Raw genomic sequence first — 14,353 nt, 5'->3', positions numbered from 1 at the left:
AATCATTCACTAAAAATAAAATCAAGTCTTAAATTTCCAGTTCCAAACAATGCAAAACCATAAACGTGCATGTAAATTAATCTGTATTTCCCAGGTGAGGTAACGTCCCCTCTGCTGGCTGTGTTGGAGGTCTGCAGTTCTTGGCAACAGCTGCAGCACAGAAACAAATTTCACTCAGCTGTTCTCTCTAATATCCATTGTGCCTTCATTGTACCAACAAGTGGTGACAAAGCCTCTTCATGTTTACTACTACTCAATCCCTGCTCTACCAAGGTACTCTAATGTTTCCTACAACATTCTCTCTCTCATTTTTCTTACCCTCCTACACTAAATATGCAAAACTGTGTTGCAACAATTGGCAGTTGGGCTGTCTGAGTATTATTGGTAGTATTATTGTCAGAAATTATTCCTTCATATTAATACTGAACTGAAAAATATAGCTGAAACAACAATATGCTTGGGCAGCCAAGACCGGCCCTGTTGAGGGAGCTTGGGTCCTACATCAAGAAATTTAAGATCTACTCTTGCACTCATGTAAATCACTTTGGATTTAAGAGTCAACTAAATGTCAAAGATGTAAATGTAACTCCATTACAGTTAAGTCTCCTTTTGCAGCAGTGGTCACTGATGTTCAGGTAAACTGTATGCCACATGAATGTTGACCTTGGTTAGTTCAAATGACATTATTATAGCTTGTGTAGTAAAAAGTTCAAATCCCTCACTCACACACATATCCTTACACGTTAATCAGTCTCTGTCATGCCATTGTTGTTTTGCCTTCATTCTTGAGAGGAGTGGTTTGGGTTTCCATGTGCATGTGTCATCCTGTTTACTATCATTCCACCATGGGCTTTACAGCTATTATAAATACCCACATCAACACTTTGGTTGTGCAGAGCAGGGGGGTATGTCAGATACCTTGTCAGTCGATGTGGAAGTTATATCTGGTGTACATAATGATGCAAATACTTTCAAAATGGTTACATCTTTACCTGTAAATTACCCTTTCTCTCTACAGGTGGATGACTTAAGGATGAGATGTTAACTTTCTCCTGCTGCATTGTGAGAGACGTCTGGGAGGGATTTGATTTGAACTGTTGAATTTTTATAGATATTTTGTTCATTGCACCTCTGTTTAATGTATATTCTGCCGCAGACATATCAGTTATCTAATTGAGTATATGTAACAAGTGTCTAGAACAGCTGTATCCATGTCTTGGTTCTCCTGGCTCCTCACTCGGTGGCCCTCCTCAGCCCCGTACCTGCTCCTTCTGGGGGTGGTGGGCAGAGAGGTGGGGCTCAGGGTGGGGCTGGAGGTGGCTCAGACGGCGATGTGTTCTCGCTGGGGTGCGCTAATGGAGCAGAGCAAGCAGGGGCTCTCCCAGGATGGGGATGTGGTTATCGGCGGGCTCTTTAACCTTCATTACCTGCCTTCAGTTACAGACCAGGGCTTCACTAAGCCGCCATACTACAAACCTTGCACTGGGTAAAACTGTTCACTGTACATGTTATTGACTGATTACTGTATGTCACATACTGCACACTGTCTGCAATTTCAGGTTGACAAACACAAGAAGCATTCATTTGCCTTTTTGTATCTGATGATTACTTTTATGTTATCACTGGATGACTTTGCGGTCAGTTGAATATTTTGACTGCTATTTTTCTCACTCTCTTTCCTGTGGTCTCAGTTTAGAACTCGCTCCATTAAGGTATATATATGCTATGGTGTTTGCGGTGGAAGAAATCAATCGTAACGCCATTCTGCTGCCAGGCGTGAGGCTGAGCTACCATATTCTTGATAGCTGTGGCCGACACCCCTGGGCCCTGCAAGGAGCACTGTCACTGGTTGGAGGAGACAGCCACAGCTGTAACTCAACAGCCACTCTACCTCATTCAGCTGTGTATGGACAAAATGGGGAGAGGAGAGGTAGCCTACTATACAGCTTGATGTGCACAGAACTGCTACTGTGTCCATAACACAACCAAATGAAATGATCATAGCATAAAGAGTGTGATGTTGTCTTTGACATAGAGCCAAACTGTATTTTCCATGTAACTGAACTAAAGTAGTGCGCTCTTTTTGTCATTCATCTGTTTTCAACACATCCCCCACCATGTCCTTTGATGTCATAAGGTGGTCCGCCTGTTCCTTTGGTCATTGGTGGTGCCTCATCCTTAACAGGCAAAATACTGTCCAGGACCCTGGGGCCGCTCTCTGTACCTGTAGTGAGTTTCATTACCTCAGGAATAAAGCCTCAGAGGAACATATTTTTGTATAGTGCAAATCAGATGAAGTAGTTGAAACTGAAAACATTGTTCATATTTCATCAATTATTATTGATTGATTAAAATGTTATTAAGATAAAAATTACTTCATTAAATTAATATTATATTTTTTATTTTTTTCTCTCAGATCAGCTACCTGTCTAGCTGTCCCTGTCTGAGTGACAGGCGTAAGTTTCCCAACTTCTTCAGGACCATCCCAAGTGATGTTTACCAAGCCCGGGCCATGGCTCGGCTTGCCATACGCTTCCACTGGACTTGGGTTGGAGCGGTGGTAGCAAACAATGACTATGGTCGCTTGGCAATCCAGGTGTTTGATTTTGTTGTTATATTGATTGTAGAACAAAGTATGTACTATCCGTATAATAGTGTGCCTGATGGTTATTAAATTTTTTATACAAATAAATACACTATCTACATGTTGCTCATTCTCATCTCATTTTTGTGGCTCTTTCCACCTCCATATTTCAGGAATTTCAGAAGGAGATTCAGGGAGCAGGAGTGTGTTTGGCATTCTTAGAGACTCTCAGTAGGGAGGCTATAGTGAGAGATGCCAGACGAGCAGCAGTCACTGTTGAGGCCTCAACTGCCAGGGTGATTTTGATCTTTTCCTGGTACACAGATGTGAGGCAGTTATTCATGGAACTAGCCAAGAGAAATGTGAGAAACTAAAATAAAAGCAAGCATTAAACCCAGTAAATTCATCATCAAACTAAGTCATCTTATTTGGAAAACGTGGTGACTATTTTTAATTGTCATTTTTATTATTTCCCTTTGCTCTCATTCTAGGTGACTGACAGACAGTTTCTAGCCAGTGAGGCTTGGAGCACCAGTGGTGAACTTCTTCAAAATCTTGCCGTCTCTAAGGTGGCAAGTGGTGTTCTAGGTGTGGCTGTTCGAAGTTCAACTATACCTGGATTTGAGAATTATCTCAGAAGTTTGCATCCATCTCATCGTCCTGACGATGAGATATTAAGAGAATTCTGGGAAAAGGAGTTTGGATGTCGTCCTGAAACTACACAATCACATGCCACACCTCTTTCTTCCTATCACTCTTCATCATTCAACTCTGTAACTCCTCTCCCAAGGTCTGACCATCCATCAAATGTCTCTACTTCATCTCCTGCCAACAGGTCCCCTCATTCAGCTCCCCTACCCCCCTGCAGTGGGACAGAGTCCCTGGAGGGGGTGCAGAATCTCTTTACCGATACCTCCCAGCTGAGGGTGACCTATAATGTTTACCTTGCTGTGTATGCTGCAGCTCATGCCCTTCACAGCCTTCTCTCCTGCCCCGACAGAGATAGCCCTCCCCGAAGCAACAGCTCCACCTGTTCCTCTCCACAAAACATCAACCCCATAGAGGTAAATGCAATCAAACTTTCTGTGGCTTGTCATTAAGGCTTGTAGCGTGTACTATTCTAATGAAACTCTGATAATATAAGGTGTATATTATAAATGCATTCGTCATATACAGTATTTCACACAGTTTAATTGAAATGTGAAATATTTCATTAACATTTTGATGTTTCCAGCTGTTGCAGCACATGAACAAGGTGAACTTCACCACTCCACAGGGGGAAAGGTTTTTCTTTCAAGGGGCCGATATTCCAGCAGTGTATGACCTTGTCAACTGGCAGACCACCCCCGAGGGGTCACTCAAACTTGTTTTGATGGGTCGAGTGGATGGGTTTGATCTCCACCTTAACCAATCAGCTATTCAGTGGAGCACAGGGTCCAATCAGGTAGTCAGATAGAAAAGCATCTTGATTCAGGCTAAATATACAATTGCTATTAAATTGAATGTTTATTTTCTTTGTGCATTTACAAGACATGTATGTTGTGCTTGAGAATATGGTTTGGCTTATTGTTTAGGTGCCTGTTTCAGTGTGCAGTGAGAGTTGCCCCCCAGGTACCCGGATGGCCAGCAGGAAGGGGGAACCTGTCTGTTGCTTTGACTGTATCCCATGTGCTGAAGGGGAGATTAGCAATGAAACTGGTAAGGAAATTACAGTAACAAAAAGTTCCCAACAACATTTAATACAGTCAATGGCACAACTGCTGTTCATAACAGTATAAACAGGCTTCCAACACGCTGTAGGTGACCCAGCCTTTAACCTGAAGTTTTTCACTTGTCGGTAATTTTCTGCTTTCTCTTTTGTTTTCCTTCAATCTCCTCCCTGTCTTGTCCCAGGTTCCCTCCAGTGTGAGCGTTGCCCATCAGAGTTCTGGTCCAATGCTGAGCGAACTGCCTGCATCCCTCGTCAAGTGGACTTCCTTTCCTTTAATGAGACCTTGGGCATTACCCTGACAACAGCAGCTGTGTCGGGTGCCATGGTGACAGCAGCTGTGTTTGTGGTCTTCCTGTGCTACCGTCACACTCCCATGGTGAGAGCCCAGAGTAATATATTTTCTGTTAGATCCAAAACATTTGGCCTATCTAAATACCCACATCTTTGTCTGTTAATGTGATTATCTCTATTTATCCCACTCCTCATTTCAAGGTGCGAGCCAACAATTCAGAACTGAGCTTCCTGCTTCTCCTGTCACTCAAGCTCTGCTTCCTGTGCTCGCTGGTGTTCATTGGTCGTCCGTCGATCTGGTCTTGCCGCTTCCAGCAGGCAGCATTTGGGATCAGCTTTGTACTCTGTGTTTCCTGCCTCCAGGTCAAGACCATAGTAGTTCTGGCTGCTTTCCGCTCAGCTCGGCCTGGTGCTGGAGCACTGATAAAGTGGTTTGGTCCAGGCCAGCAGAGGGGAAGTGTCTGCCTCTTTACCTGTATACAGGTGAGTGTTATAGATGCACTGTTGATTTTTTCAGAAATAGTGAAATAATGTCACAATGATGTCTGATGTACCACATTTCACTTTCAATCAATTCACTTTAAACAATGCATATTTTCATCCAGGTTATCATCTGTATTACATGGCTGTCCCTCAGCCCCCCTGTGCCTCGACGTGACCTGGGTTTCCAGGGGTCAAAGGTTACCCTAGAGTGTGCCATGGCCTCTGTGGTGGGCTTCTCTCTGGTCCTGGGCTATATTGGCCTGCTGGCCTGCATCTGCCTCCTCTTGGCCTTCCTGGGTAGGAAACTTCCTGACAACTTCAATGAGGCCAAGCTCATCACCTTCAGCATGCTGATCTTCTGTGCGGTGTGGGTGGCCTTTGTGCCTGCTTACATTAGCTCTCCGGGGAAGTACGCTGTTGCTGTGGAGATTTTTGCCATCCTGGCCTCAAGCTATGGCCTCCTGCTCTGCATCTTTGCCCCAAAGTGCTTCATCATTCTCATGAGGCCTGAGAGAAATACCAAGAAACACCTGATGGCCAGATAGCAAAGAAAAATCAACAAAACTACAAGGCCTAACAAATAAGAGAGAAATGAAGTAAATCAACCATTACAGTTCCTCTTGATTATTTTTTGTTCCATACCATTTTGCACATATTGGTTAGGCTATACAAAAATACATAATATACATAGCTACATTGCTCAATATTTTGTATGAGATATAACAATCTTAACTCCTACTGAAAAATATCTAGTTGCCATCAAACTTTGTGCTGCGCATCACTTAAAAAGGCAAGCTTTTAATCAGAAGATCAATCTAGGAAAATCTGGGCAAGAGAAAATTAAGAAATGCTTAACCTTCTACAACAGAGTCCTATTAGACTCTGCTTGCACTGGGGAGCTCCTATTTATCAGTGTGTGAATATCCTCCCTTCTCCTCCAGCCCATTGTTGTAAACTTACATTTTTAAAAAGTCTCTTCCAATCTAAATTACCACATAGTTATGTTTTTGATTATTTCTCATTCACAACATTTACGTTTTTCTACAATCATTATATGTAGTTAATATGTACCGCTGCTAGAAGGTTCATAAGAAAAATAATACAATTAGATACTGTTCATTAAAAAATTCTGTTAATTTATTATAGTCATGAAGTGTGTAATTCTGTATTCCCATATGACACTGCTGGTGCCTTTTCTAATTAAATGTCCTTCCCAAATCACATGGTTCAATAAGACATATTCCAGGAGCTCCTTTGAAGACAGACTATTTTATTGATTATTAAAAATTAAATATCATCCAGAACCCTGCAGTTTGCCTTGTCTTCAGCATCTCCTAATATACCCACTTCACTCCACTCTTCTTCCACTGCCTGCATTGGCAGCTCACATGAAATTCAAACGCTGATGCTGTCGTACAAGGCTGCTAAGGGAGCCACATCCCCATACCTTTAGGATATGCTCCAGCCCTACCATACTCTGCATTCTGCTACCACCGGCAACTTAACTCTCTCTTGCCTGCTATGGTCGTCGCTCGACCCATAGTTGACTTTTCTCCCTCCTAGCTCCAAAAGTAACATTCGTACTCTGGTCAGAACAGCTGAGTCGCTATCTCACCGTCTTCTGTCCCCAACTAAATCAGCTAAATGCCTAAAATGTAATAAAAATCAAGAGATACAGTACATGCAGTATCAATGTCGTGGACATGACGTGATCTGTAGGACTGCCTTTGGGTTTTCTCCAGGGGTCTGTGAACGGGACTGTATTTTAGCCAGAGCTAGAATATGGTGTGTATTGTGTCCATTGGGTGCACTGTTTCTGTTTCCAAACTTGACTCCTAGGTGTCCTTAGCTCCGACTTAAAAGAGGTGTGGTGACAAGATTATAAAAGGAGATGCTACCAGATAATGGGCCAGTTGGGACCGGACAGCTGTAAGATCTGGAGAGGGCCGACCACAGCCATTCTGCATAACAGGGATGGTCAATTCCTACTCACTAGATGGTGTGTCAGTACCTGTGTGTGTGTGGATGCGTGCTCTTATTGTCTGTTCTGTGTCTTCCCAGTCTGCTGCTGTAGGCTATCCTTACCTGCCTGCGCCATCTGCTGTTCACCTGGCTGCTGCTGAGAGTTATACTTGCCAACACCATCTGCTGTTCACCTGGCTGCTGCTTTAGGCTATACCCTTCCCTGCCTGCGCTACTCTGCTGTTCGCCCCAGTTAACTCCAGAGGGCTGGCGTGGCTTTGACATTGAGAGGACTGGATCGGGACTGATAAGGACCTCTTTTATTTCCCAACTCACCAGGAAAGGACAGAGTGGCGCTCTTGCCATGATTTGGGACGGACAATTTTAAAACTGTATCTTTATTTATTAACTTACTTTGTCTTATGTGATTAGACTTACAGTTATTATTTTTTCAATTGTGAGCTAAGCAAAGGCGGTTAAGATCAAGTCAAGTCAAAGTTTATTTGTATAGCACAATTAAAACAACCACAGTTGACCAAAGTGCTGAACAGGCTTAAAATACCAAAATAAACGAATATAAAAGTAAATAACACATAAGAATAAAAGAAAACAATAAACATAATAATAATAAAAGAATTGCGGCACAATAGAAGATGAAGTCAAGGTGTCAAGCTCAACTCGAATTAAATGCCAACGAGAAGAGTTGGGTCTTAAGCAGCGACTTAAAGGTTTCTAGGGTCTGAGCAGTTCTTATATGAATAGGTAAGCTGTTAGAGATTAGGGGCAGCCACCACAAAGGCTCGGTCGCCTCTGTTTTTGTGCCTAGATCTCGGAACATCCAAGAGCATCTGGTTGGTCGACCTCAGTGCTCTAACTGGAGTATGATGATGCAAGAGTTTTGCTAGATAAGGTGGCGCCTTAAAATCAATCCTGAAATGGACAGTAAGCCAGTGGAGGGAGGCCAATACTGGTGTTATGTGATCATCCTTTCTTTTTCCAGTTAGAAGACGAGCGGCTGCATTTTGTACTAACTGCAGACGACGAAGAGACGACTGATCTACACCCACATACAAAGAATTACAATAGTCTAACCGAGAGGTAATAAAAGCATGAATAACTCTCTCGAAATCCTTGGGAGAGAGATGGGCCTTTACCTTGGCTAAAAGTCTTAACTGAAAAAAGCTAGTTTTGACAACTGAACTAATCTGTTTATCAAATTTGAAGAAGCTGTTAAAAATCACACCAAGATTCTTAACAAAAGATCGATTCTAAGAAGCTAAAGGGCCAAGAGTACCATCAGAGTCATCCAATAGGTCAGGTCGTCCAATCATAATGATCTCAGTCTTATTTTCATTAAGATTGAGAAAGTTTAAATCCATCCAAGTTTTGATATCTTTTAAGCAGTTCAGCAAAGGCTGCATTGAATCTTTACTTTTTGTTTTTATAGGCAGATAGATTTGTATATCATCAGCAAAACAATGAAAAGGAATATTATGTTTCTTATCAAGACTAGGTCAAAACCTAGTATATGGCTGGACCGTGTATGGGTGTGCCACGTGCCACGGCCGACCAATGGTATAACTTCATCACTCAGTCAGTCAGTGAGTGACAGACATTCGCGTTTATAGGGCTGGCCGCACTGTTGCGGTCCAGCCAAAAATGGACCCAAGGGCAGCATATACAATGAAAAGAGGATGGGGCCCAAAATGGAGCCTTGAGGGACCCCACAAGTAAGTGGGGCCGCAGTCGAAGAATATTCGCCTAGGTGAACCGAGAAACTCCTATCTGTCAGGTAGGATTGAAACCATTTGAGGGCAGTACCTTTGATGCCTACGCACTGTTCAAGACGTGATAAAAGGATCTTATGATCCACAGTGTCAAAGGCAGCAGTCAGATCTAAAAGCACCAGTATAGCAGAGTTCCCTGAATCAACAGTTAAGAGAAGATCATTAAAAACTCTTAAAAGAGCTGTTTCAGTACTATAGCGTGGTTTAAAACCAGACTGAAACTTTTCATAAATGCCATGGTTATCTAAAAATGTTTGCAATTGAATAAAAACTACTCTCTCCAAAACTTTAGACAGAAAAGGTAGCTTAGAAATTGGCCTGAAGTTAGAGAGAACAGAAGGGTCCAGATTTTTCTTTTTGATAAGAGGCTGCACTACAGCATGTTTAAAAGCAGCTGGAACACACCCTGAAATAAGAGAGGTATTTATCAAAACAAGAATACTTGACCCAACAGTATTAAAAACTTCTTTTAGTAGACGAGAGGGAATACTATCTAGGGGGCAATTTGTAGGCTGCAGATGATGAACTACCTCTGATAATAAGGAGAATGATACAGGCTCAAACTGATCGAAAACAACAGGGCACATAGGAGGAACAGAAGGGTCTAGGGCTAAGGAAGTGGGTGAAGACCTAAGAGCAGAAATCTTGTCGATAAAAAATGTAAGAAAGTTATTATATAGTGTAGGCGTTGGTACAATACGGGCTGTATCACAAGGATTTATAAGAGAGTTGAAAGCATTGAAAAGAACTGAGGCCTATGACTGTTATTGGAAACAAGGTTAGATATAAACTCTGTTTTAGCAGTTTTAACGGCTCTCTGGTATTTTGATAAGCAGTCCCGTAAAATTCCTAAAGAGATTCGAAGCTTATCCTTCATCCACTTTCTCTCAGCTCGTCCACATGCGCATCTGAGAGCGTGGGTAGTATCATTCAGCCACGGCTCTGAAAGTGGTTTAGTGCGTTTAGTCCTAAATGGAGCAACAGAGTCCAAGATATCAGTGCAAGTGGAGTCAAAAAGGGTGGTAAGCTCCTCAGCACTGAGATCACAACAGCCATCCAGGGTATAAAGCATAGAGTCTTTAAAAACAATAGAAAACTGCGACATAGAGGGTTAATCGCACGCAGGCGGCGTGCAGGAGCACATGTTGTAACCCTAGAACAAGGGACTGTTGCAGTAAATAAAACAGTCAGATGATCTGATATACATGTGTCGCAAATTTCACTGATACATACACAAAAACCATAAGACAGCACAAGGTCCAGTGTGTGTCCCTTTTTATGTGTCGGGCCAGTCACCGCCTGAGTGAGATTAAGAGAGTCAATAAGATTCAAAAAGTCTTTGATCAGCATACATGTATATTAAAATCATCAACAATAAAAAAACAATCATATTTTAACATAACCCCCTGCCAAGAAGTCTGCAAAATCCTGTATGAAATCCTTATTGAACTTTGGTGGATGGTACACCACCACGCACAGCACGGGAAAAGGAAGGTTTATCTCAAATAGCTGCAGCTCAAAGCTGAAGTAGGTGTCAGATGGAGTCTGCCGACAGTGGAAGGTGGATTTGAATACAGATGCTAGCCCTCCACCCTTGCCGGTGGTCCAAGGGGAGCTGAAAAATGCACATTCAGGAGGAAGAAGTTCGGAAAAAGTAAATTCACCAGCATGAAGCCAGGTTTCCGTCAGAAACATAAAATCCAACTCGCGAGAGGTGAAGAAGTCGTTAAGCAAGAAAGTCTTGTTTGCTAGCGATCTAGCATTAATCAGAGCCATACGAAGAGTAAGCTCCTCGCTGGCCGATGTTGAAGCACGACTCAGCGGGCGAAGGTTCCCGTGGTCCACACCGCTTCTGCAGACCCGCATCCGCCAGGGTAGAGGAGGCTCCGTCGGCGGACCAGGAACAACGGGTCGGATCCACCGACCTCTAAATTCCAGTGAGCGCCAGACAACAGGAGAATAGTAACATCAACCGCAAAAGAGGCGAGGATCAGACACACAAGAGGATGTCAGGTGAGCCTTAAATCTCACCAGTACCCCTCCCCGCTTTCCCCATCTTCTAAAACGTTTCTTACGGGGAAAGGCGCAAGGTAGGCAGCGCAGGCATGCAGGTATATCCGATAAGAAGGGAGGAAGGTTTGTAGTCTGGTCTCCCAAATCGTGCTTTGACAACATCTCTTCAGAAGCTCGGTTGTTAGGAAGTGCTTGGCGATCATAAACAAGTAAAGCAGAGACATTTCGACCACATACACAGAAAAACAAAGCAGCAGCAAACAATAGGCCGAGCAGACACGACAGACGGCTCGCCGTACACACTGGCGCCATCTTGGCAGCTTGACAGATAATGATAAGATAAGATAACCAACGGAGTTGCTCTTCTTACAAAGCTTTAAATGCTGTAACTCCTCATTTGCATTTTTGCAGTGTGACTACCTTAATATCACAGTTTGCAGTGGAATGAAATCGTGAGTGAAGTGAAACAGTAAATCCCAGTGACGATCTGAGTTTTGATCACGTTCCCTTGATCACGTTCACAATGCAAAAGAGTGGTCGTCAGTTTGGTTTGATCTGTTTTGTAGGATAATAATTCAAACTTATGTTGCTGTCTCAACAATTTTGGAACTTTGTACTTCTTAGCTCAATCGTTTGATCTATTAGGTTTTGTTTTTGTTTAAGAACGTTTAATAATAAAGATTATATTTTTGTACCTAGCTGCTGTGGTGGTCATTGGGGGTCCAGAGAGGCCTAGCCGTCTATGGTGACACCTACATCTTTCTGGTTTTTGAATAGTCTGGAATCATAGAGATAATTAAAAATTGTATTTATTGCCCCTACAATAAAACTTTGTGCTCATTGTGTGATATTCCCCCCACGTATTCTCAGAAGCACTTATGGATTACGGCAGCTCTGAATGGCTGGCAGTCGTGACATCAGGACCCTCCTCCCTTTATATTGGGCTGATGCTGCGTCACTTTCACCTCTTCTCGCTTTGGTTCAGAAGCATTATCTCTCAACTGTTGCTTTCCCGGTTAACTAGCTTAAAGGTCCCATATTGTGTAAAACAGGATTTCCCTTAATTGCCTCTTTGATTATAAAGGAGTTGGATGTGCTATCTAAACATTGTTAAAGTATCCAAATGCACGGTAGCCAACTAAACCACACAATCCATATTAGTTACTTCCGTAACTTTGTGGCGTCACAAAGGTACACTCATTATCATTTTTGTAAGAAAGAATAGTTTAACAAAGTGTTTTTTTCAAAGTGGATGAGCGATTGTCATTGTTTATTAATAGAGAGTTTTCCCTGCCTCTCGCTGTCTGCAGCTCCTGTCTGTGGTGTCTCACATTTCACTTTTTAAACGGTTAGCCAATCAGAACAGAGGGGTTGTTAAAATTAATGAGCCTTAAAGGCACAGCGACAGAAACAGCCTGTTCTTGGCAAGGCTCAGAGAGACGCTGGAAAATGAATGTGTAAAAATGGTTTGAGAGTGTTTTTGGTACCTGACACCACACAAACGGCTTTTAATGGAGCTAAGACATAAAATAAAACACTGGAAAGTGTAGAATATGGGACCTTTAACTTTCCACCGACCAGAGTGGACACCTCTGGCTTGTTTTTCCCTGGAACTGCCTTCAGGTCTAGCTGCTTTCCCCATAGACAGGGTGTTTCAAGAGGTCATCACTGGTAAACTGTAGCCTGTCCCCAAACAATAGAGTTAGTTCACGGCGCTGCTAGCAAGCTAACATCCTCACTGGCTTCTACCTCCCAGCTAGCTCGGCATCCATGTTAGCCGCACTACACCAGGCAAGCTACCAGCATGATAAGCCAGCGGCCACCTTGCTGTTTGTCCACCACTTGAGCTAGCTTGGCACATTATCACTACAGATATCTAGTGCCTGCTTTAAATGTGTACCTGGACTGAACTGGTGGATTTAGGAAAGGGGACCAGTTGTTTGTGTCCTGGGCTAAGCCCCACAGGGGAAAGCCCATTACGAAACAAAGGCTTTCCCACATGGGTCTTCAGGCCCCAGCTGGCTTACATGTGCACTCCACCAGGGATTTCTTGGGCCCTGTTTAGGGGTGTCTCTATACAGGATATCTGTGCTGAAGCGAGCTGGAACTCGCCCCTCACATTTGCAAGATTATATAAATTAGATTTCACTGCTCCAAGTCTTGCTCACGCCGTCTTGAGCGTGGGCTATTCAGTGAGATAAGCTTGTCTGGCAATACCAGAGTCTCCATATACCATAGTGACACATCAAAACAAATCCTATGAAAGAGAACTTTAGGTTACCTGCGGTAACCCTGGTTCTCTGGGTAGCAGGAGTAACGGCCGAAATACATGGGACACGGACGCGACGCGTCACGTAGGCGGGGCGGAGCAGGTTTTTTACCTGCTACACAGACTCCGTCTTTGTAGCGTGTGGTTGCGTGGTTTTCTGAGGAGATATCAAGTACGATACTTTGGTTTGGTTTGGAAGTATAGGCTATATTAACTGGTATTGAATTAATTAACTAGATCGTTTTAACTACAGGATCATGGATACACATTGATTTGATTTATTTATTTTAATGTGCAATGTAAAAACACCCACAAGGTTGCTCTGCTGCGTCACATTGCCTCTGGTACAATGAGGTATTTATTTTAATCATTTTTAAACAGATTGTACTCGTTTTTTACACAGTTCTATGGAGTTTTTACCTGTTTGAGGGCCGCGTAGCCGCGCGTAGAGGGGAAAAAATAGACCAGATGCGCAAAAATAGAGATGAGCCGCGCGATGCCCGCGCGGGTGCGCGCGGCTTCCGTGGTCCGTGTAGCAGCTTCAGTTGATTATAATGGACGCGCTCTGTTGCGGGCATTCCGCGGCAGATGTGTCGCGCCGCGTCCGTGTCCCATGTATTTCGGCCGTAAGATGTCTCAACGGACCACCCTTAATTGAATTGAATTTATTTATTTATTTATATAGCACTTATTTAAACATGGTTACATAGTGCTTCACAAAAATGAAATAAGAATAAAATATTCCTGACAGAGAAGCAATAGTAGACAATACTAAAACAACAATAAAATGTGTATAAAAGAAACAATATGAAGCAAGAAGAGGTGTGCTTATTTGAATGAGTGACGCAGCGTCAGCCCAATATAACATCTGTGTCACAACTGCCAGCCAATCAAGACTGGCATAATGGAATAAGTGCTTCTGAGAATATGCCGGGGGCGTATCCCATAGTGATGGGATACCCGTATCTCACTAATGCTACTCAGAGAACTGTGGTAACCTAAAGCTTTGTTAAAGGGGCAATAGATAAGATTTTTACTGCCCCATAGCACAAAATGACCATAATACATCTGAGGGATGGGGGGTAATATGGTAATTGATCAATACAAATACCACTCAGCAATTCCTGTGCCTGGCTTTCACACTCACTTTCCAGCCAGTACTCTGTTCCCATTGGAATTTCAAGACAATGTGACACTGGTGGGTGGGGGCCAGATAATTGTGTAAGAGGTGATCAGTTCTATTGATGTTGGTT

General features: G+C 43.0%; 1 protein-coding gene across 1 annotated transcript; it reads left to right on the top strand.

The window, feature by feature from the left end:
* Positions 1 to 1,211: 1,211 nt before the first annotated feature.
* Positions 1,212 to 5,614, top strand: LOC139662090 (extracellular calcium-sensing receptor-like). Its single transcript, XM_071540686.1, has 12 exons — positions 1,212 to 1,486; positions 1,692 to 1,930; positions 2,138 to 2,229; positions 2,417 to 2,596; positions 2,758 to 2,946; positions 3,076 to 3,298; positions 3,410 to 3,648; positions 3,819 to 4,028; positions 4,159 to 4,282; positions 4,478 to 4,671; positions 4,788 to 5,069; positions 5,192 to 5,614. The coding sequence occupies exons 1-12, from the start codon at positions 1,212 to 1,214 to the stop codon at positions 5,612 to 5,614; spliced, it is 2,670 nt and encodes an 889-aa protein (XP_071396787.1).
* Positions 5,615 to 14,353: the final 8,739 nt, after the last annotated feature.

Source organism: Centroberyx affinis, unplaced genomic scaffold (assembly GCF_046629955.1).
Source record: "Centroberyx affinis isolate AG114_WGS23_722 - 3 ecotype Tasmania unplaced genomic scaffold, CSIRO-AGI_Caff_v1 ptg000211l_1, whole genome shotgun sequence".
Taxonomy (NCBI): domain Eukaryota; kingdom Metazoa; phylum Chordata; class Actinopteri; order Beryciformes; family Berycidae; genus Centroberyx; species Centroberyx affinis.
This window is presented reverse-complemented; position numbering and strand designations above follow the sequence as displayed.

Excerpts from the sequence above, each read along its gene's own strand:
- LOC139662090 (XM_071540686.1), top strand. The coding sequence starts at position 1,212 with ATGTCTTGGTTCTCCTGGCTCCTCACTCGGTGGCCCTCCTCAGCCCCG. Across the intron at positions 2,597-2,757 it reads ATGGTCGCTTGGCAATCCAG|GAATTTCAGAAGGAGATTCA; the intron begins GTGTTTGATTTT and ends TCCATATTTCAG. Across the intron at positions 5,070-5,191 it reads GCCTCTTTACCTGTATACAG|GTTATCATCTGTATTACATG; the intron begins GTGAGTGTTATA and ends ATTTTCATCCAG.